This window comes from Syngnathoides biaculeatus, chromosome 7 (genome assembly GCF_019802595.1).
Source record: "Syngnathoides biaculeatus isolate LvHL_M chromosome 7, ASM1980259v1, whole genome shotgun sequence".
NCBI lineage: Eukaryota > Metazoa > Chordata > Actinopteri > Syngnathiformes > Syngnathidae > Syngnathoides > Syngnathoides biaculeatus.
Window position 1 is genome coordinate 15,086,753 of NC_084646.1, and position 23,789 is coordinate 15,110,541.

The following is a 23,789-nucleotide window of genomic DNA, read 5'->3' on the forward strand; positions in this document are numbered from 1 at the left end:
AAAGTATCAAAGTAGACTACACTGATTACCCCTCGCTTCATCATGTGCCCTAGTTAACAAAAATCTTTCTGAGCATGAGACGGATCCACTCCTTCAAAAAGTGTGATTTCAACCACAGCTTGCTCCTTGGCTTACGTTAATCAAAGCACACAGTTAAGACACTAGCGAACTGTTGTATTGTGGGGGAAAATACAACCTAAAATGTCTCAATTAAGATCTTAGCTATATGCGCTTGTTACTGCAATAACTTAATCAACTTTCTTATTATTTGAGAAGTCATGATGGAATTTTGTGTGTTTCAGGTACCCCAATCATCATGCCTATTGTTCAGAGCACAGCTTGTCTGACCCAGATCAGCCTGCTTGGGACAAAGACAACAACCCTGATGACCATAAGCAGGAGCAGGACTCCGTGCAGGTTCAGGTCAGTTCCCTTTTTCTGTAAAATTACATTTGGCAGGAATTTATTTATTTAAATGTCAACACTCTTGCCAAGTCCTGCTGTCTTGTCTATTAGCGCTATTAATAAGATAGAGCGTGTGCCCAGATGGTTGGGCAAGGAGCGGGGCAAAGCTCTTATTGACCTGGTAAAAGAAGAAGCAAGAGGATCCGGGATAGGTCCGGGATTATGTACAACCGTATGTGTACTCCGTGAGGGCCAAGTCCTTGAAACAGGTTCTCAAAATAGAACTGACTCAAACTTATGTTGGTAATTTTACAGCTGATTATCTTCAAAAGCACCAAGTTGAATGATGGCCACCTCATAAAAAGAAGCCTGCTTCCACGTCATAAGGAACCTTTGAGATTGAAGGGGGTAGAGATTATTACTCATTTTAGTTAAAATCACTGCTTTGAGTTCAAAGTTCAGGTCAAAACGCCTTATACATACATAGCTGTGTTTGAGCAATAATACTGACTCGTTTGTTTTGTTTTAATGTCACAAAAGGACTGGACTTATGAACACACTTTGCGGTGATCTTAGGTTAGCTATTTGTCACCCTTTCTTTTACAAGTAAAGTGCTATACACACATTCCAACAATCGGGCCAAATTTGAGGATCCTCCCCCTCCGATCAAAGTTGCCAAAGGCCCGTTTATTGGATGTCAGATTTTTTTGTGGAGGGGGGGCGGTTTTCCTCTTGGTGGTACTTGCCAAAGTTTGATATGGGAGACAAGACTCTCCTCGTTTGAAGTTTCTCAGATGTTAAAAATCTGTATGGTTGTACCCCATTTAATCGTCATCATTGTTTTTTTTTTTTTTTAATTTATTTAATTTTTTTTTTCATTTTCCCCCTCGCTCTACTTTCTCTGTGGGAGAGGGGTGACCAATTTGGTGTGCGTGTAAGCCCTGAAGGAGGCAAATCATTGAGTTAAAGTCACAGGCGTGACAAAGCTGCTCGACAGGCCCGCCCACATGTCACCAGCTTCCTCACACGTACAAACCTGAACTGCAGGAGCTTCTTTTTTGCAAATAAGTGTTGTTAAATGCTGGGGGGCCTAAAAAAAACTGGAATTGTAGTAGTCAAACAACCACAATGGGAACTCTGTTCACTATTTTCCCAAACAAGTGCAATTTAAGGGTTTAAAGTAACATCTTTGCAAAATCCATAATCATCTGATATGCTTTCGTGGTGTTCTCAGGTTGAAACATTGTTGAAAATTAGTCATATGACATATTTGTGCACGTTCATGACAATTATAACCAGGTTAAAATGTGACTTAAAATATTACCTGCACAATTTGTCACCCTCCCATTGTTTTCAATTAATTTTTTACCAACAGTGTTCATGGGTGAGTGTAACCTGCTGTGTTTAATCCTCAGAAATTAAAACACAATGCAAGGGTTTATTATTTTTTTTTTTTTTAAGTTCAGAAGACTCAATGTAATTAAACAGTTCCCTGATTTTGGTATAACAGGCGGCAGGGTTAAGTGTTTTGTTTTGTGATGGCGAAACTCTGCACAAATGTAAAGTCAAACAGTATTTTGGAAAAAAGACTTTAATGAAGACCGTAACGCTCGACAATGTTTTTTGGGGGGAAAAATGTCTTATTGATTGTATTCCGTATAAGGTTGAAGAATAGACGACGCACAAATTCAAATAGAGGCGGAAAGAGTAGTACACTATTTACATCAAGAACAAGTACAGTTATATGACATAGGCCAGTGGTTCCCAAAGTCAACCTGGGCCCAGATCCCAAGTGAGTCGTTCAAAAAGCTCCCAGACCCCCAACCTCAACTTTCACCAATAATGTAGTGCTAGACACAGCTATGCCATTCTGGTACAAAGAAATACTCAATTTTAGTGGCTCACGTGCTCTTTTTATTTTTGCACAATAAATCAAAACGTGGTTGAACACTGGAAAAGGCAATTCTCACATCATGATTAGCTTCCAGACGATTTCCTTTTTTCGTCTTCACATCACGGACCCCCTAAAAAGACATTTTAAACCCGCTGGGGGTCTGTGGACCCCACTTTGGGAACCACTGACGTAGGTGTTGAAGATCCAGTGTGAAAACGTGATGAATTAGCGTTGCTACCAAATGTGAAACAAATGGAGAGGCTCCATTGTGTTTTCATGCAGTGTTGTTACATTTGGAAGAGGAAAAATCTGTTGCCACCCAAAATTGCAGCAACTACAGGTGCACATGTTTTCACCCTTTGTGAATCAGTCGTTGAATTCTGTTCTCTGGCTCCCTTGCTTTTCCGGCACAAGAACTATGTTGCTAAGCAAAAGGGCAATATCTACTGAGGCACAGCCCTTAAATGTGTTTGTGTTGGTACGTACTCTGAAGCAAACAGAAGACCTGGTCATGGTTCTGCGGCTGCTTTTCTACAATTGTGACCAGAAAACACTTAGATGTAAATTGAAGATACAAACAAATGGATTTTAGTTTTTGTGTCTGCTGTAAAACATTAGTTGAACTGTTATGTCCCGTTTTGCAACATTCATCACAGGGGAAAAAAAATCTCATCCCTTGGATAAATGTATTTTTCTGCCTGCTGTAACACAAACAGGAGGGAGACTATGTTCTGGGGCTCCTTTGTTACATCTTGCACAGGAGAAAAACGTGCAAACTAAAACAGCGGCACCTTCTATTTTCTTGTCTCTACAGACTGTGAATCCACCGGTAGTTGAGGAGGAAGAGGAAGTATCAAAATCAGACACGGAGTCTGATCCTCTGCTTGCTGCTCCTGAGCCAGAACTCTCGTCAGAATCCGTGATTGAGACAGACCTACGGACCGAAGCACAGGACCAGGATGGTGACCAGTCAGTTACAGTCTCCTCCACGTTGGCAGAGCCAGTTCCAGAACAGCACCACATGTCCAGCGAGACCCCAGTCCCCACAGAGCTCCTTGGCGACGAGGCTGCCACACATCTGCTCCCTGAGCCAGACTCAGCTGCACCCGCACAAGATGTGAACGACACACCTACCTCACAGAGTGATACTTTGACTCCAATAGAGTAAGTGTCACACCCTGCACCAAATTATTTCAGGTTTTGTAGTATAGATATATAAAATTGAGGGAAATCATGGGTCTTTTTACCCACCTCTCTTCCCGGTGAGACCTCCTTGAAGGACAGGTCTGATCATTTCGAGCCCCCTCCCACGGTTGTACCTTTTTGTGTGCATCTATTCTCCTGTATCCCACCATGCCCAATGCGAGAAGTGGTAAACACCATGTCATTTCCAGTGCAGGAGATGAGCCCCGCCCGCACACAGCTTTTGTCTTTGCTGAGTGTTCAGACTTGCTGTGCGGGGTCATCCCCCCCGAACTGGCACCCTGAGGTGGGTGTGCAAGCCCCCCCATTCCCGCTCCAGGGATGCGATCCTTGGTAACGAAGGGGCAAGTTGAATCAGCTAGCGCTGACACTGACCCCTGACCTTCTCTCTCCTCTCCCCCTCCTGTTAAATTCTCCATTATCTTCTAGCTTATTCAATTATTTCATTCTTAAAATATTTATATTGGTTACCAGTATTTGTTTTACTGCTATCGTCGCTCATTTGGGTCTTCCCTCACTTTTTCTTGTAGAGAGGCTAACAAGGAGGACCAACAGCCAGACCAGAGCCAGGATTCGGGGGCTGAAGCAGTGGTCCTGTCAACTTCGGCCCATGTGGAACAGCAACAGGAGGAGGAACACGAGAAGCAACAGCAGGAGGAGGGACGGGCTGAGGTGCAGCATGACAACGCCTCCTTGCATCAGCAGCAGGTCTTTTGCCTTTAAGATTCTGAATCGAAACACTAATTACCCTTAAATAGAAGTATTAAGGACACCCTAGAAAATGAATTGAGATTGCCATATTATGATAGTCATCCAGATTTTAAAAATGGTTTATTCTTTCAAAAAGCCATTTACTTTTATAATTGAAGTCAGATATTTGTGAAAATGTTGTGCTTTTGAAAATAGTCATATACACTTTTAGAAATGGTCATAATTCTGAAAAGGAAATATTTTTAGGATAAAAAGATTTTAAGAATGGTACATATTTAAAGGGTAAAGTTGAGAAATTATGAAAATAGTTGTGTACTATATTTTTGAGTGTGGTAGATTTGTTAGGGGAAAGTGTTATCTGGCAGGGTGGGGGGGTCATAATAGTAGGAACATAAAGTTTAAGTCTGTATTGTCTAGATGAAATTATCCATCCATTCATTTTCGGAGCCACTGATCCTCACAAGGCTCGCGAGAGTGCTGGAGTCTATCCCAGCTATCATTGGGCAGGAGCCAGGGTACACCCTGAACTGGTTGCCAGCCAATCGCAGGTCACATGTAGATAAGACTACAGTCTCCCTCACAGTCACACCTAAGGGTGATTCAGAGGTTCCAATTAATGCATGTTTTTGCTATGTGGGCGGAAAACTCACGAAGCCACGGGGAGAAGACTATTTAAACTGGCCTGGGATTTGAACCTGTCCTCATAACTGTGTTAATTTTTTTTCATTTTTTTTTTTTTAAATTAAAATTTGAGTTTTATTTTTACCTTTTCTCTTGAGATAAAAGTTGACTACAAATTTACAAACTTGAAAAAAAATCTCAGTAAACAATTGTTCTGAAGCACTATTTGTGTCACTAATACATAGAGCGCAGTATCACTTAGAGATGGGACAAATGGCGCTCTGTCGCAATGGAAAATGTGAGTGTTTGAGCCATGTCCTTGTCAACATGCCGCGTGTGCCATAAAGCTAACGTGGGCTAATTGTTAGACCCCCCCCTCCCCCCGCTCGTGGCGGCATCCTTACAAATAATGCATCATCCTCATTTTACTGTGTCCCGAATAAGCTGATGTGCAGCAGGGTTACGCTCACAGTAGGAAGTCAATGAATGTTTCTGGAGGGACTTGCCGAGTCGCATGGCTCACATCCCGCTATTGTTTTTCCCACACACAAGACAAAGGCAGTCTTATTACCCTCTGCCAAGGAGGACTATTACATTGCCTTAGCCGTTTGTTTGTTTGTTTGCGGTGTTTTACAAAAACTATGGTGCAGTTTTTCCCATGGCAAATAAATGGAAATTAGGTCTAGCTCTTTATTTTCCAGATTTATAATCGTAACATTTTCAAGGAAGAAGTGATACAGTATTGTCAACAAAATCATTTAGGAAAACTGGTTTTTGAGAATTTTATTTTCTTCAGTTTTAAAGATAAGTCAGCGTTAGAAAATAAACTACTCCAAAGCAAACTTTTTATTTAAAATATGGAACCCCACCTCATAATGACCCCCCCCCCCCAAATGCTGTGTTGACTGTGATTACATATTTGGTCAATGCAGTTTGTTAATAGGTTGAAAATCCATGCGTATGACTTGTTTGACGTGACACGAGTGGATGGAGCACACAAAAAGTGCTTCAGGTGGGCGCAGGTTGAGAAATTTAAAGTTCAAATGGCATTGCGACAGCCAATCAGCTTTTGAAATGGTGAGGAAATGACCAGCTTGAGGGATAGTGGGGGTGGATATATGTGAATATTTTTCAAGGAAAATTTGCATATACTGAAAAATGTCTTTTCTGTGTGCAATTAAGGTGGGGGAGGCTGGTACTAGCAAGGACTCAGACCCATCAGTTCCCAGCAAGGATGACATCCCAACCTTTGATGAGTGGAAGAAACAAGTCATGGAAGTGGAGAAGGAGAAAAGTAAGTCTTCAACATACATGCGCACTAGTCCCACTGTTGTAGTTAATGGGGGGGGTGTTCCATTAGGCTTCACTGCTACTTGTCTTTGGCTTTTAGATCCCTCCCCAGTTCTATTTCTGTATGCCTCCTCCTCTGCGCAGGTCAGAATCTCCACACGGCTGCCAACGGCATCGCCCAGCCAGTGAAAAAAGTCCAGAAAAACTTCAAGAATAACTACGCCTCGGTAGAATGTGGCGCAAAGATACTCTCTGCAAACAATGAGGCCAAGGTTGGTGGGTGGGAATGTCTCATTAACACGACAAACTAAACAATATCCTAATGTAAGAGAAGCTGGCCATTGCCACATTGTTGATGGTCATGTATAATATCAACACATCATTTATCTATTTAATTTAATGGAGAATTAACTCTCTTTCACTGTTTTGTTTTAAAATTGCTGTACTCCAGAGCACGTCGGCTATTCTCATGGAGAATATGGACCTTTACATGCTGAATCCCTGCAGCAACAAAATCTGGTGAGTGACAGAAGATGCTCGAAAAAAGAATGTCTTGTTTTTTTTGTCTTAGTTTAAATAGAACTTTGTATTTAAGGTACACCTCTTTGTGGCTCTGCAGGTTTGTGATTGAGCTCTGTGAGCCCATTCAAGTCAAGCAGCTGGACATTGCCAACTTTGAACTCTTCTCGTCAACGCCTAAAGACTTTGTTGTCTCCCTAAGTGACAGGTATCTGGTACACCAGTAGAAATCCATATAAACTGCCCCTGTACAATTACTGGCCACAACATTAGGTACAATAAATCCATCCATCCTTTTTCTTAGCCGCTTATCCCCACAAGGGTCGCGGGAGTGCTGGAGCCTATCCCAGCTGTCAACGGGCAGGACTCAGGGTACACCCTGCACTGGTTTCCGGCCAATTGCAGGGCACATCGAGACAAATTACTCATTCTCGTAATTACACCTAGGGGCAATTTAGAGTGTCCAATTAATGTTGCATGTTTTTGGATGTGGGAGGAAACCGGAGTGCCTGAAGAAAACCCACACAGGCACGGGGAGAACAGGCAAACTCCACACACGTAGGACCAGGATCGAACCCTGGACCCCAGAACTATTTAACTATTTAATTTATTTTCTGCCAGGCTTCTAGATACAAAGTAGCAGTTTAAAAATAAATAAATAAATACTGTAGTGCATAGTATATACAAGTATAGAATTTGAAGATGCATTTTGAGCTGATTATATTCACAAGCTCTGTTTGTCATGCGAGGACTTGAGGCACCAATACTTGTTTCAGGGATAATCCTCTTTTTTTTTTTTTTCTTTTTTTTTTCCCCTCCACTACTTTGAGTGGAGACAAACTTTTGTGGTGTATGTATCCACCTTCTTTGTTTAAAACATGCACAGTTCCACTTACACTAAGGCAGCCTCGCAAGCGCCTTTCACTTGCAGTCTGTACATGGTGGTGGTATATGTCTCATGCTCTTACGGCATCTGTGGGGGGAGTCTGACTTCAAAATTCTCAAATACCTCCAGAAAATGTTGCAAGTTGTGTTGTTAATTGTTCAAGTGTCCAAATACAAGGTATAGTTACTAAGTTGGCAACGCTGCATGACTTTCTCCAAAGAGAAGAACAAATTATGCTAAATAAAATAATTTAAACTTAAGACGGTATTATCAGTTTGTCCATGAACACTTTCATCTCTAGTCAATGCTGATGAAGAAAGTGTTGACAATGAGCTTTTTTGTATCAATATTTTTCCATCATTTCTGCACATGTGCTACCAATCAATAGTTAGCTTGACGACCAGCATTACGGCTGAGAATGTTTGGCATTTCCGTTTTGACCTTCAAGATTTAATTCCACTTGTAAATTCTGGCACGCGAGGACTGCAGGAGAGTCATATCTCGACCTGCGCGGCATTTCTGCACCAGCCTCAATGCTGGCACGCGGCCTTCGGCGGACTTTCCAGGCCTCACTTTGTGGTGTTTTTTTTTTTTTTTTTTTTTTTTTTGCAGGTACCCTACCAACAAGTGGGTGAAGCTGGGCACGTTCCATGCCCGCGACGAACGCATCGTACAGACTTTTCCGCTGGATGAACAGCTCTATGCTAAATATGTGAAGGTACTTCCCTTCACTTTCCCCCTCAGTGAAAGTGCAGTAATGCCTTCGGGTGTGTGGGGGGGTCACAGTGTATTTGTTTTCTGCTTTAGTTAACAGTGGAGTTTATGGTTGTAAGCTCAGGGGACCCTCTTATGACTTCACGGTAATTTCACCCAGCAGAGCGGGTGGGTAACTCCATCCCAGGAAGAAGTGAATGGTGAAATGTGACTCCTATAAGCGCCCGTCACATTGTGCGCCCGTCACAGTGGCTCAGCTATAGGTCAAATGTGCTTTGTATCCTGGTGAAAATGTATTTGAGGAGTCCCAAATGCAAAAACTAGCACAGTCAAGTTTGAAACAAACTAAACACAAAATTGGGTGGACAAATCAAAACAGGATGTGCAAAATTGAACAGGAAGTCAGCTGTTTTTGCTTGAATAAGCATCCAATTCTCACGAACTTAGCCCTCTGGAAGGATGGAGACGACACCTATTTCACTGATCAACACGAAAATTGGGTGCACATTTATACCCCCCCATGTGATACTAAGTTGTCAATCTTTTTTTGCAGTTTCTAAGTTTATATCTTTAAAACTGGTTTGTTTGTAGTTGTAGGATTGCTTGCATCGCTATAAAAATCTGCATCTTATAGAACATGTCTTTCGCTGACATTTCTCATCTTTCCTGGCTTGGTCCTGCTTGCTATCAACCTCTTCCTAAACGCTCGTTAGAACAAACTCTTATCAGCATCATGTGGAACCATCCCGAATAGTACATCAACCTTTTCATGTGTGCATTTCTCAACTTTATAGAAACTGCTTGCAACTCTTTTGATTCAACTCCTTTTCTTGTTTTATTGCTCCTGCTGCCCGTCCTGCGGTGTCAGATGTTCATCAAGTACATAAAGGTTAGCATTCTTCTATCTGTCCCAGGCCCTTCACGTGTCTTTAACTCTTGTAATTCGTGTCTTTTAACAGGTGAGCTGTTGGGTGGGAGAAAAATTTGTCACAAATGCATGTGAATACGAACTAACACCCACACTGACCATACCGTCTGTTTCATTTTAGTAGTTTGTTGGTTTGAGGGTGTAATAAATGGGGCTCGAATACACTACTCACAAAAAGCTCGAGATTTTAATCTTTTCAACATTCAGAATCAAACTAAAGTGCACTGACTTTTATAGATGGATTTCCAGTGCATAAACCCTTGAATGCATATGTGCACATTTTAGGTTCAGCATGAAATTTCACTCAAAAGCCCAATACCTAATTTATTTTGTGAATAGTGTATACAGTTTCAAGATTATTGCTAAATCATGGCACTTTTTTTTTTTTTTTTTAAATGTATGTCCTTTTGCAGGTTGAGCTGCTTTCGCACTTTGGTTCAGAACACTTCTGTCCCCTCAGTCTCCTCAGGTAACATTATATGGTTTTTGGTTTTATTTATGGTTCTATGTAGATTCCCGTCAATACTACAGTAATTCCCGGCGTACAGAGCGCACCTGGTTACAAGCCTCACCAAGTACATTTGTAAAGGAAATACCATTTGGTACATACATAAGGCGCAAGTGCCAACAGTGAAAGATGAGATATTTACGAAGAAAGACTGTACACAGAGTTTAACGCAGGGGTCATCAACCATTTTGAGGCTAAGGGCTACGTCGTGAGCATCGCTCGTATGAAGTGCTACATGACCTGTTTGCGCCAAACTTCCAAAGTAACAAAACTCCTTATACTTTACTATAGTTTTATGTCTTTATATTATATGACATTGTTTTTAAAAAAAATCATTCATGTAGGCAAGTCACACTCAAAAATTAAAGCATAAATATTAATAATAGTAGAAATTTGTGACCTGTAGATGCCTTGTGGGCACCTCCAGTGGTCCTGGTGGGCATTTATGTGTCCATGGGCACTGTGTTGGTGATCCCTGGTTTAACGCTAGCTCTGCGCTAAAGCTAGGGCTAACGCTAGTGCCACGCTAACGCTAACAGGGCCAGTTAAAATAAAACTTACTGGTAAATATCACTGAGACGCCAGTACCACAGCAGCAATACGCGAGAACAACGCTAGCGCAGCTCTAACAGGGCCGGTTAAAGTCACTTCCTCGGCACATATATTCTACCGGTCTCCTTACCTTTTCCGCTCGAGTGCCCCCTTGCGGCAGTTAGAAAAAAATACACAAATTAGCTGCATCACCGCATAAACTGCAGGGTTGAAAGACTGTGAAAGAAGTCGCGGCTTGTAGGCTAGAAATTACGGTACTAAATTTCTGTGTAATTTGTCTGGAGGGTATGCCAATTGCTACATTTGTCTACGAGGCGAAACGGTTTTCTTGGAAGGTGTACGTGACTGTTGGATTCCATAGAATGTCTGTGTTAACTTAAATAGAGCAATGTTGTATTTTCACTTGTTGTTGACTACTGACTGACTCCTCCATTATGTACGTTTTATATACAGTTGACCCAAAATTAGACTTTGTATTTGTGGAACCTTTAAGATGAGAAAAGAAAGTGGCACGACTGCTATAAAGGGGTTAAAATTATTTTGCATAAACTCAATGTCTTACAGTCTTTTGTCACTTGATCGGGATTCCAAGTCAGAAGAAACCTATTTAACAACAGTAAGCGTTAGTAACTCAAAATTTGGCAGTGAAATGGTGTTACATACATCATCAGTCTGTGTCCTACAGAGCCCCGCCCCACCCCCCTAGAAACATTACATAATTTCTTACATTGCAACAATGACCCTTAACCTTTTTTTTTTCCTGGAGGCAGTTTTGTAGAACTCTGTGTGTTTTGCGTAGGGTGTTTGGTACCAGCATGGTGGAGGAGTATGAGGAGATAGCCGATTCCCAGTATCCTTCTGAAAGGCTGGATTACCTGGATGAAGACTGCGGTAAGCATCAAGAAACACAAACTGTGAATGAATACACATAGTTGTGAGATTTGCATCAAAACTGTTCACTGACCACATGGTTTTAGCCTGTTAGTGGAGTTATTAATGTGCGTTTGTCTCCTCAGACTACCCGCCCGGCTATCAACCGCCAGAAGACAAGTCGTCAAAAAACCTGCTCGGCTCCGCAACAAGTATGTACACACACAAAAGTAATCTGCTGTTTTAAAAATTGTGCAAATAGGGGTGATTCTCAAAGTGTGACACACATCCCGTTAGTCGTACATGGGCTTCCTCTAGTTTTCCGTGGGTGGGGGAAAAAAAAATACTGAAAGAAATGTTCAAACTTCATGTTACAGCGGTTTAAACTTTTTCCTATTAAATTCAGCACAATACAATTGCGGAGAGGCAGCGTGTAGCTAATGATATGACCTCCAAAAACCTTTCTTCATTCTAAAAAGAGCTGTGCCTTGAAGGGGTGAATGTTCACCATTGGCACCTGACCTCAACCCTATTGAGAACCTGGGCACATCCTTTAAAAGGAAGAGCTAAACTGAAATGCATCCATTATCCAAGCCGCTTTTCCTCACAAGGGTCACAGGAGAGATGGAATCTATCTCAGCTAGCTTTGGGCAAAAGGTAGACTATACCCTGAACTGGTCGCCAGTCAGTCACGGGGCATATATCGACACCATCAGTGAGCGGGAATCGATCCCACGCTGCCCGCACCAAAGTCAGGCGTGTCTACCACTGCACTATCAGTCACGCTCTAAACTGAAATTATAGGTGGCAATTATCACATCTTCAAATGAGATTCAAGTCGAAACAATCCATGAACGTTTGAGGTCAATGGATTAGATGGGTGCCATGTTTTTGCTTCAATTCAGTGGCCATTGTGCGGGTCCTTCTGGTGTCTGCGGCTTGGCCAATTGGGAGCAGTAGACGTTTAGACATGAGATGGTCACAACTCTTTATTCAGCTGCAATGTATTTTTTTTTTCCATACGATAGTGTATATCCTTTTTATTTTCATTATTTTTTAGTTATGTCTACATGTTGATCCACCATTTGTCAACTGATTTTTGTGAAGCAAGTTGAGTTCACTCCCTCCAAACACCAGTCCTATCTTGTTTGGTCGCATGTCAAAGCAAAAGTTCACAAACCGACGTCTTGTTTCCCAAAACTCATAAATTTGTCAAAGGACTGTTTTTTTTTTTCTTTTCTTTTTTTAAATTGTTGTCCACAATGATTTGGAAGACTGGATTTGAATAATTTTGATATTTATATCACTGCCTATATATTATACATACTATTTTTCTTCCCTAATGATTGTAATGGAAGCTAATATCTTTAAACAAAAAAAACACAGCCACCGTGTCTTGCTTTGAATATTTAGGAAAATGGAGCAAAAATATATGTGCAATAATTTGGAATGTAGCTCTCTGTCAAGGCTACTGAAAGCTGTCTTAGTGCTCAAGTGAATGGTATGCTCCACACAAGCAAACATCAGCGTTTTTTTTTTTTTTTTTCACTTGCGGTCCATTAGCTAGTCGCTTCCTTTTGGCTCAGGATTGAATGTTTCCACTGTGTGTTCACCTACTTAGTATTTCGAGTAGTGTACATATTCACTCCAAAAATGCATTACTGACATTTTTACACACATGTCCCCATGTGTCTCAGCAAAATACTAAAGAATAACATTTTTGCAAATGCATCTTCAAAAAACAATTGTAGGGTGGGGAAAAACTGCTAAATTAACTCAAATGTTGCAGAATTTGTGATAAAATGTCCACATTGTGTGTTAACCTTTAGATGCAATCCTCAACATGGTCAACAACATTGCTGCTAATGTGCTGGGGGGTAAACCAGAGCTCGAGGACCAAGCAGGGGCAGAAGGTACGCGTGTTATTTATACATCCTGTCTTGGGTCCTCCACTTCCTGTTTAACTGCTTTGCTGACAACGTTAATATATGCACCTGATAAAACTCAGTGCAGCTCTGCTTACCTTTTTGCTCTGACATGATGGTGGGAGCGTTCCTCCTGTCCGTAATTTGTTTCTTAATTAGAGTTTCAGCTAGTGTAGTGTGCCAGCTGCTTGAAAGTGGTTCTGGATTCTCACCCCATGCAGCTGGTTATCATGGGCACTGAAGTGTTGTTGGTTTAATTATACATGTTAGCACTGACACAGTGAGGAGAGTAAGAAGAACACTCAGATTTTCAGAAATAAAACATTTTACTTTGCTGTTTAAAATCACACGGTGGGTGATCAGGCATTCTAGTGCCCCAACTATTGGTATACAAGCAGGATTTTATTCCATTTTTCACAAGTCTCCTTTTAAATTTGAAGCCTTTTTTTTAATAATAAACTTAAGTCATTATCATAGTTCTAAAAATAGACATACTGTACTCCAAAAATTTGAGGGAAAATCGGTAATTTTATTTTTAATCAGAAATGCAAATGCAAAAGCGCTATACTTTGAGAACACATCTACTTTAAGTGCAATAAACAAGGCAACTTTTGTTCATTGGACTTAATATGATAAACCTACATCATTTACTCGATTTATTTATCATCATTGCCTTTCTTTGCTGATTGGCTGAGAAAAATCACGTGTTTTTTTTTTTTTTTTAACTTACAGCTTGGCCCTATTCATTGACGTATGAAGTTTGTGATATTGTCATGCATGAAATATTTTTCTGGGAGGCTAATGGTTGCATGCATATATGCAGTTTCGTGGGGTTTAATGTTAATTGCATGAACAAAGCCCCCCTAGATGGATGAGAGACTGGCTTGCCTTGGGTGACCCAATGACGATGCATATTAAAACATCAAGGGACTTCGCCATGATTTCAGTGTACGCCCACAGATTGAGTCACCATATTTGTCCTTTTTCCGTTGATGTGGTTTTGAATGAATTGAACGGATAATTTAGGAAAAGACAAAAGCGGCAGATGGGAGCACAATGACTGAATGATGCGTTTTTTTTTTTTTTTTTTTTTTACATAGAGAGTAAATGTCTTTCAAAGGGATGCCCAACCGCAGCAATTTGTTTGGATTTACAGTCCCTCACACTTTAAGTGAGAACGTCAGATGTTTCTTCACCATGCTAGGGCTCCACGGTTTACAAAAAATGATTTAAATAAGGCTGCAGCAAAATTAGGAATTGTACCCTTTGGGGCTTGGAAAGGCTGAGTGTGCCTAAGTTGTTGTGTAACATCAATTTGCCAGGAATGAAACATTCCTGGTTAAATGCCATGTTTTGGGGGGTTTTAAAAAAAAGAATTTAAAAAAAATCTGGGTAAAGGCAGAAACCTTCTACTGTCAATGTGACCCATAACCTATACAGCAAGAAAAATCATTAGAAAACTTTCAACCTTCAATGTGACCCATAACCTGTACAACAAGAAAAATCATTAGAAAACTTTCAATCTATAACCTGTTATAACTTATCCAAAATACCAACTGAAATCTTTTAAGTGGACAACTTCAAGTCACATCTTGGGTATTTCTAACATCAGTCTATGTAACAACTCCAGAGTCACTGAAAATAAAGTAAAAATGAGAGAAAAATCACAGGACTATATATAAGGCTTTAAAAGGTGTCAAGGAGATAAAGTACTATAGAAGCTCTCTGTGGACCATGTCTTGTGGTGGAAGATGTCAGGAAAAGCCTACTAGAGAAGCTTATCTTTATTTCCAGTTTATCAAGAGGCCCTTAAAATGCTGTGCGTGTGTTGAGTCCCATTTGACATGTTTGAATATGATTGGTTAATAATAAACAACCACATCCTCAGTTATTATATGATTTAGAATCTGTTTTTTTTTTTTTACTTCCTTTGTCAAAAATACAGTATCAATTATGTATTTTTTTTCAATTGAGTTTTACAGGTTGTCACATTTTAGGGAAAGTTTTCAAATGTTTTATCTTGGTTTCTTTATGTCACAGACAGAGCGCATTTGAATAGGGGCGTGTAGACTTGTTAGATCCAGTGTGTGTGCGTGTGTGTAAATACCCAGTATTTTTTTTTTTTTTTTAATTAGAGTAAGTGGCTGGCTCTTTAGTGTGTGTGTGTGTGTGTGCGTGCGTGTGTCAGCGGGATCAGTTCTAACTGGATCAGACCAGTTCTGAGTATCTCCTGGCTTCACCAAACGGGTTTGTGAGCCAAACTGCCAGGAAAGGCGGCTATGTACAACCTGCCTTCTATGATCCCCACGGGCTAGAAAGACTGTGGAGCCATTTAACAAGTGTCTTATAATCCTTGTTTGCTCAATGGCAGGTAACGGAACAGAAGTGTTGACCAACAAGGAGGGGAACAGGGAGGTTGCCCCTGTGACGCCAGTGGAAATCCCTCAAGGCTCGACTGTGTAAGGCACTTCACAAACCATTAAGCAGGAGCGGGAAAAAGTATGGCCCACACACAGGTCCGCTGCAATCTTTTATTTGGCCCATCCAACTCCCCTATACAGATTTTAAACATGGTTAGTTTTTGTGTCACCTGGTTAAAATTTGTCATTCAGTGTGAATTTTATCCCACTTTGAAAACTATCTAAAAATATGCACACTGTGGTATCTTAATTACAAATGGCCCAACTTGACTTTTTCAAGTTGGGAGCCATTGCTTGTTTGGCTGTGTATATTTCATTTTTTTGGCTTCTTATCACTTTGTGTTGAGCCTAAATTTGAGGTGCAAAATCAGGGGGGGGTGTAACTGGAGCAATAATGGCCACGGATGTGGGGAAGGACAGCCACAGTTGCCAATGCCCTTTAAGCCATTTGCTGGACACTGCCAATGCTAAGACGCATACATGCAGATTAAGCGCCCAACCAAACTAGCTGCAGGTGTCACTTAATGAGGCCACGCCTCTTAAATTTCTTCCATGCACGCATGCAGCTTTTGATTTCTACAGTATGTATACACACTGTGTACACCCATATGCACACAAACCCCCAAACCTGACGCCAGCCCTTGGTATAACTCAATAGGCCATGCCCTGTAAAGGCACATATCCAACACACAGATACTACAGTACATATTTGTGAGGGGTCTGGAATGAATTAGTGGTACTTGCGGCGGTTAGGGACCAAACGCTGCTGGAATGGTGGAAATACATGAATAAGTGACCTTTTTAAATAGTTGCGTGCGTTGATAACCCCCCTTTTAATCAGTGTTCAAAACACACAAATGTTTGTGAGGACAAGTCCTTTTTAATTGTGCATCCACAAAGTATTGAAAGTATGTCACAGTGAGAGAATGAGTTATAATCCGTACTCATTGGGCATATAATTGCTTGTATATCCCGCAAGATTGCAGCAAAGTACTACTTTTCTATTACATAAGGTAACAGCCTGACTTAATGAAGCTTCTCCCCCCCACTTCAACATAGCTCTTTTAGTACTGAGATCCTACAAAATGGGGCCAAATAAGACTTTATATTTGAATGTGGCTTTGGTCTGTGGACATTTTTTCAGACATTGAGGATTGGTTTACCCCATATCCCTCCCAAAAATTCAGAAATTTCTTGGGAGCGCATTTATTTCAGCAGGGATAATTAATTTGCAATAAGTGGAACAAATTCACCTCATATGCAAAGGCCCATTTCTAAGTTTCACTTTCCTTCCTTCAGCGAGAAACCTGCTGAGCCAGAAGAGCACACATCTCCCGAGGACGCCGACGTTTCCTCCACACCTGCCTCCTCTCTCGAGCCCCAGACAGACAGACAGATAGTCACTCTGGTGGAAGAAGAAGAGGATGAGGAGCCCCAACAGTCTACAGTCACCCTTTTGGAGGAGGAGGAAGAGGAGAAAAGTGAGGAGGCGGGAGTGGATAGGGAGAGTTTGGTGTACTGTCCTTATTTGTCCCCGTTGTCGCTGTCGTGCCTGGCCACGCTACCTGAGCTGCTCTACCAATGGTGTTCCGCCGTATTGGCCGAGGAGCGACTCTGCAAACTCCAAATCCAGACACGCCCCGTTGGTAACACCCCCACCATCACACCTCCAAATATCCCTCCTCCTCGAATCCCTGTACTCTCACCGTCACCGGAAGCCCTTCCCCTCACTGAAAAAGCTCCTGAGCTCGAGGTGCCTCTCACGGGCCGAAATGACTGCCAGCTTTTGGGAGAGGCCCCCGTCGTGCCACACGCGGACCCCCAGGCGCACACGACACTGCCAGAAATCCAGCTGGAACCCAGCAGGACGTCCACCCTTCACCCGCATAGCTTTTCGGACATCCAAGCTTCCATGACTCCCACCCAACAGGACATGCTGCTCCCTCCCATTAAGGACCCCGATCTAAACCCCATCCCCACTCCACCCCTCAAGGCTGCTCCGGTACCCGAAACGCAGCAGTTGAGTGCCACCCCACCTGCATTGTCGGAGATTCCCCTGCAACAGCTTCCCACACGAGCGACGGATACTCTGGATGCTGCCCTCCCCACCTCTAAGGAACAGGATCTTCCGACTGCATCGCGCCCCGAAGACCTAATCCCCCACCCCACGGAACAGCTGATGGCGCTCCCCTTGATAGACTCTGACACATTTAGCGATCTGCAGAAAAAACCCCAGCAAAAACCTAACACTCCTCCAGAAGACCATGCGGACCCTCATGGGGGTGTACCCCACAAGGCAATCGACATTGCAGAGGATGACATGTTAAACGGTAACACGCACCGGGCGGCTACCGATTTCTACGCCGAGCTGCAGAACGGCGGGGACTACAACAGCGGCACGGCGGCCGGAAACGGCGCGGTAGTGCACAGCTCCAGCCAGAAGGAGAGCGTCTTCATGAGGCTCAACAACAGGATTAAAGCCTTGGAGATGAACATGAGTCTGTCTGGGAGATATCTGGAGGAGCTTAGTCAGAGGTACGGCCACACGTGTGTGCATGTGTGTGTGTTTGTGTTTGGGAGTGTACTATATACTGACTTTTAATGTCTTAGATGGCTTTTGAAATTTAAGAGGGGAAATGAAAAATTATCTGAAGTGCTCTGATAGTGTATAGACTAGGACAGACGTAAAAAATTTGCAAGCCATCAATGGCGACATATCCACATTGATCGCTATTTAACCGATGTACTAATTTTGCTGTGCAAAAATTCTGCCACGCTGCTCCTTGCTCAACTTGCATTCGCTTGCCTAGAAGATAAGAATACTACCGTAATTTCCGGCCTACAAGCTGCAACTTTTTTCGCATGCTTTCAATCCTGCAGTTTATGCGGTGATGCGGCTAATTTGTGCATTTTTTCTGACGGCTGCAAAGGGGGCACTCGAGCAGGAAAGGTAAGAATGGGACCGGTGGAATATATGTGCCGAGGAAGTGATTTTAACCGGCCCAGTTAGCGCTGTGCTAGCGTGTTGCTGCTATGTTACTGGTGTGTCTCAGTGATATTTACCGCTAGGTTTTATTTTAACTGGCCCTGTTAGCATTAGCACTATCGTTAGAGTGGCGCTAGTGTTAGTGCTAGCGTTAAACTCTTTGTGTACTGTCGTTCTTTGTAAATATCTCGAGTTTCAATGTGAGCACTTGCGGTTTCTACACAGCTGCGGCGTATGTATGTACCAAATAGTATTTTCTTAACAAATGTACTCAGTGAGGCTTGTAACCAAGTGCGCTAATTTGTGAAATTAAACACCAGACTTCTGACAACACCGTCCCTACAGAAACATGTTGGGACCCTTTTTATTTTTATGGAGGGGCAGCGGGGAGCATCTCAAAGCAATTCAATGTTGGTTAAGTTGCTTTTTTTTGGGGGGGGGGGGGAAGAATCCTTGGCTCTATTGCCACCAAGTGCTTTTTCTTGTACCGTTCATTTGACCTTGTGGAGTGGTTCTTGACATAATCATGGTTCTTTGTGAATTGGTCCTTTATAAATAATACTGTTCATGGTGATAACTAACACCACGCATTTAACTTTTTTTGTGCTTTTTAGATACCGCAAGCAGATGGAGGAGATGCAGAGGGCGTTCAACAAGACTGTCATCAAACTGCAGAACACCTCGCGGATTGCTGAAGAGCAGGTGGGTGTGCACTGATTGGGCCTCACTGTTAATGCGCACTTGGTATTAAATCATAAGATGCCACTTTGCTTTAATCCTCAGGACCAGAAGCAGCAGGACTCCATCCAGGTTCTGCAGAGTCAGCTGGAGAACGTCACCAAACTGATGCTCAATCTCACCGCGACAGTCATCCAGCTTCAGAAAGAGGTAAAAAGTACAGTACTAGGATTTTCAAGTACACTTTTCGCCATCGGATAAATCATCTTTTTCACGAAGATATATACTCTAAAATATAACCCCCCCTCCCTTGAAGACATGCAACGTTTCTGGACAATTTCTTTTTTTTCCTTAAAGAAATAATTGAAAATATTTTTTTCCACAATAATAAACCAGTTTTTACATCCCCCCCCCCCCGTTTTAAATATAGAGCTTTCTCAAAGAAGCAGCTGTCATGAAGATATAGTATATATATTTTAAAAAATCAAAGGTATGTTTTTTTTGTTGAAATTTTTTACTCATACATATTTTTCACTTAAGAATATAGTTTACTTTCAATATAGAACTTTTTTCTTAAATGTATAACTTAAAAAAAAAAAAAAAAAATCCCCTCAATGATGCCCTTAAAATATTTTCTTCTCAAATATACATTTTAAGTCCAAGTAATTTTACCCTTTTTTTCCCCCCACACAAATACCAAGCTTTGTTTTTCCCAAATATACAGCTATTTTTTTTTTAAACAGAACTTTGATTAAAACTGAAAAATGTTCTAAATTATCCCTACTCTCCTTTGAAAACGCAAACTTTTATTTTTTTCAATTTCTTTCTTGAAATCTTCTTGAACATGCGCTCCCTCACAGATATCTGACCGTCAGAGCTACCTGGTGGTCTCTCTGGTCCTGTGCGTGTCTCTGGGCCTGCTCGTGTTCCTGCAGTGGTGCCGCAACTCCTGCGCCGCCCCCAGGGCGGACGCCGCCTCCGCCCCAGCGACGCTGCCCAAAAGCAACCACTACCCCAGCCCCAAGAGATGCTTCTCCTCCTACGACGACATGAGCCTCAAGCGCAGGGTGGCGTGTCCGCTGGTGCGCTCCAAGTCCTTCCACCTGTCTTCCACAGAAGGTAAACGTGAAATGAATGAATAAGTCATAGCACCCCCTGCTGTTTATTGTACTGCCTGTGTGCTTTTGCCCTTGAGGCTGCAAGCTGTCCGTGGCAGCTCGTGTGCATATACAGGCTTGAGGGTAGTAAGAATAGAGTGTAAAGCTTTAACGGCTCGTGGTAGACATTTGCCAGCTGCGCATTAATTAAAAAAAAAACGCTTGTGGAGCATGCTTGTTTTATGACTGGATGTGGTTTTCCTGTTATTCACTCCCCTGTCTTCTCCCCAGTAGGTCCAGATGACTTGTACATTGTAGAGCCTCTAAGATTTTCTCCAGAGAAAAAGGTAGTGTTTCCTCTGTTTGACCATGTCAAAATGACAAATGAAAATATCTTTTATGCTCTTATAATAAGGTAGAACTATGCCATGTTCTAGGAGTGCTAAACTTTTTTTTTTTCCCCTCTTAAAACGTACTTCATTCTTGAAATATTACCTTTTTCTCAAAAATATAACTTTGCTCACATTTACTGCTTTTTCACAAAACCTTTTTTTTTTAATTATTTTTATAAACTATGAGACCTTTTTGAAATGTAAAAATTTTTACAAAAAATATAATTACTGTATAGCTTTGTTCTCTCATGGGACTTTCCACCACACACTCCCCAAATATTTTTCTTAATTGTAAAATGTATTAAAAGAAAAATATTTTTTTAAAACTTTACATTTTAAAATTTTGGAAAATATTTTAGATTTTTTTTTTTAAGTGTATTGTACAGCTTTCGCCGGTTTCCTCCCACATTCCAAAAACATGCAACATTAATTGGACACTCTAAATTGCTCTTAGGTGTGATTGTGAGTGCGTCTATTTGTCTCAATGAGCCCTGCAATTAGCTGGCAACCAGTTCAGGGTGTACCCCGCCTCCTGCCCTTGACAGCTGGGATAGGCTCCAGCACTCCCCGCAACCCTCATGAGGATAAGTGGTGAAGAAAATGGATGGATGGATATAATTTTCTCCAAAATAGTTGTCCTTTGACTTAGAAATGTGGTTTGTGCTTTGACCTCAGATCTCAAATCATTGTTCCCCATTGAAATGAATAGAAATGCCATTAATTCGTTCCAGACTCACAAAACATTTTTAGAATGTGTTTTTAATATTTCTTTTTTCTGTGCCATTTTGCTCTCTGTTAGCAACAACAACAAAAAAACATTTCTGGCGAAAAAGGATCTTTTCTTAAATCTTATTAAACATTCCATCCTCTCCTCCTATTCTCACAGAAAAAACGCTGTAAAACAAAATCTTTAGACAAAGTGGAAACAGTGACTCCCTCGTACCCTTTTGCTCATCTCACCAACGGGGACATCAAGTGCAACGGCTTCCACCCATGCCTTCCCCCTCCGCTCCCCGTCGTTCCACTTTCCCTTCACCTCCCACTACCGCCCCTTCCTCTTCCTCCCCCCCTTTCATCTCCTACTGAGGACGCACCACAGTTACCCCCCAACTCCTCAAAAGAGTCCCCCTCAGAGGCCAGCAGCTCCAGCTCGTTCACCCACTCCGAGGAGTCGTTCGCCGGGCGACTGCCGCCTCCCTCGCCAGTCTACTCCTGCGCCGAGCTCCCCCTGGCGGCGCCCCTGCAGCCCTCTCGGCCGCCGGCCATCCCCCCCACCAAGTCCCGGCAGGAGAGGCGCTCCACCAAGCGGCGGAAGTCGCGGCAGACGGAGCTAGCGGGCGGGCGCGTGGCCTCGCTGCCGAGCCTGCGGCAGCTCATGAAACAGAGCAAGGAACTCGGCGTGGGCACCATCAGGGTGACGGCAGTCAGCGGACAAGTCTGAAGAACTTCTTCCCAAAGAACCCCATTTGCCCTCGTTCACTACAGTCAAAAGACCTTTTAAATGGTTACGTGCCTTGATGACCCCCTTTTAATCGGTGTTGAAAACACACAAATGTTTGCGAGGACAAGTCCTTTTGAATTGTGCATCCACAAAGTATTCAAAGCATGTCACAGTGAGAGAATGAGTTACAAAATCTTTTATTCTTTGTTTTGTTTTGTTTTTTGTGTGCGTGTGTGTGTCCTCTCATCCATTGTGGCTTGCCATTATGACTCCAGGGACCACCATCTTTGTTCATCGATTCCTTCCCAACTGTTGTTAGTTTATTCCCTCAGCAGCCTGATGAAGAAAACTCTAACTTGGTATTTTCCTGACTCAATTTTAAATACTAAGTTCAGCAGCAGCAGCAGCAGCATCCATGACTTTTTCCCTCAAAAACCTTTCCAATTTTTGAAAAAATATGATTCATTGTAAGTAAAGTGTGTTTTTGTTGAATGTCTCGCAGGAAAAAAATGTGAAAGATCATCCGCAATATTGGATAATTTTTTCCAACTCTACACGGCTCTATTGCAAATGTACGAAGACTATTCTCGACAATACTTTTTTTTTTTTCCTTAGGTTTTTCTCAAATATAATTTCTGCTACTTGACTGTCTTTCCTGTAACTGAGCCATCCTGGCCGCACACAAGTCCGAAAGAGTAGTTTTATTTATTTATTTATTTTTGCACACTGGCTGGCCAGTCACAGTAAAAGAAGTGAGAATAAGAGCTAAGTAATACTTGTACATGCAAATACACTCGTGGGTACTGATGCATAGCAGATAACACTTATTTCACATTAAGTATGAATGAAATTACTTTATTATTCTGCTGCTCTGCTGCTGCTTTCTGGTCTGGAAAACTAGTGAGGAGCAACAATTATTCAAGTTGGGATTTTTTTTTTTTTTTTTTTTTTGTCTGCTGCTTCCAATAGGATCTTTTCTTTGCTCCTCTATGAAATATTTGTTTCATGTATTTTAAAAAGTGTTTTCTGATAGGCTCTGAGTGGTTTTAACTTGACAGAGCCTGGGAACCCCTCATTTCTTAACCTTTTTTTTTTCTTTTTTTTGCACAATTTTCCTGACTGTGAAGGAGTTTAACATTGTATTATTTGTGCTTTGTGAGATTGTGTCTTGTCCTTTTTTTGTTGACTCACTGAAGGTTTGCGTGGCTTTTGTTTTAAAGGGAAACAGGCGAAGATGGTTGTATGGAACACTGTTCATGTCTTTTAATTTTTTTTTTTTTTAATGTTTTGTGTCTGCGCTCATGAGATTACTCCCCTCCCCCCCTCGTGTTACAAGAGACTACTTTGATTATACTTAACACGGTGAGACTGTGCACTTTTCAATGACTCCTCTTGCCTATTTTTTTTTTTTTGTACATTTTGAAGCGTTCATGTTTTTCTCCTTCACATTCTGTGATTCCTCTGAAAAGCTGCACAGTTTATTTTATTTTTTTGAGCAGGAGTGAGTTGCTACAAAAGCTGTAGTGCCATTAGAAACTGTGAATTTCTAAATAAAACCTTTGTCAGCTTTCATTTTGTCAGCTTTTTTTTTTTTTGTCTGTGGCCATGGTGACTGTGGATCAACAAGCAAATGGGGTGCAAATATTTATTTTGACTTGAGTTATGATTATCCTCACATTTTGTTGTGAGAGCAGGGGGGAGAAATCTGATGAAGGCTGCTAGAACAACAGAACTTTTATTAATTAGAGG

The 23,789-nt window shown here is 41.8% G+C and overlaps 1 protein-coding gene across 3 annotated transcripts in view; it reads left to right on the forward strand.

The window, feature by feature from the left end:
- suco (SUN domain containing ossification factor) overlaps nucleotides 1-23,612 on the forward strand; it is a 45,983-nt gene extending 22,371 nt beyond the window's left edge. The window contains exons 2-21 of one of the 3 annotated variants that reach the window (XM_061825548.1): nucleotides 303-423; nucleotides 3,114-3,463; nucleotides 4,033-4,210; nucleotides 6,017-6,128; nucleotides 6,269-6,396; nucleotides 6,576-6,643; nucleotides 6,744-6,851; nucleotides 8,142-8,247; nucleotides 9,112-9,132; nucleotides 9,585-9,640; nucleotides 11,031-11,122; nucleotides 11,248-11,313; nucleotides 12,931-13,014; nucleotides 15,398-15,485; nucleotides 16,746-17,981; nucleotides 19,047-19,134; nucleotides 19,216-19,320; nucleotides 19,971-20,229; nucleotides 20,499-20,554; nucleotides 21,486-23,612. In XM_061825548.1, the coding sequence (XP_061681532.1) occupies nucleotides 303-423; nucleotides 3,114-3,463; nucleotides 4,033-4,210; nucleotides 6,017-6,128; nucleotides 6,269-6,396; nucleotides 6,576-6,643; nucleotides 6,744-6,851; nucleotides 8,142-8,247; nucleotides 9,112-9,132; nucleotides 9,585-9,640; nucleotides 11,031-11,122; nucleotides 11,248-11,313; nucleotides 12,931-13,014; nucleotides 15,398-15,485; nucleotides 16,746-17,981; nucleotides 19,047-19,134; nucleotides 19,216-19,320; nucleotides 19,971-20,229; nucleotides 20,499-20,554; nucleotides 21,486-22,040 (3,877 nt within the window). In that variant the 3' untranslated portion in view covers nucleotides 22,041-23,612. The remainder of the gene's footprint in view (nucleotides 1-302; nucleotides 424-3,113; nucleotides 3,464-4,032; nucleotides 4,211-6,016; nucleotides 6,129-6,268; nucleotides 6,397-6,575; nucleotides 6,644-6,743; nucleotides 6,852-8,141; nucleotides 8,248-9,111; nucleotides 9,133-9,584; nucleotides 9,641-11,030; nucleotides 11,123-11,247; nucleotides 11,314-12,930; nucleotides 13,015-15,397; nucleotides 15,486-16,745; nucleotides 17,982-19,046; nucleotides 19,135-19,215; nucleotides 19,321-19,970; nucleotides 20,230-20,498; nucleotides 20,555-21,485) is intronic. The other 2 variants (XM_061825549.1, XM_061825550.1) reach the window with 2 other exon arrangements.
- The last annotated feature ends 177 nt before the right edge of the window (nucleotides 23,613-23,789 follow it).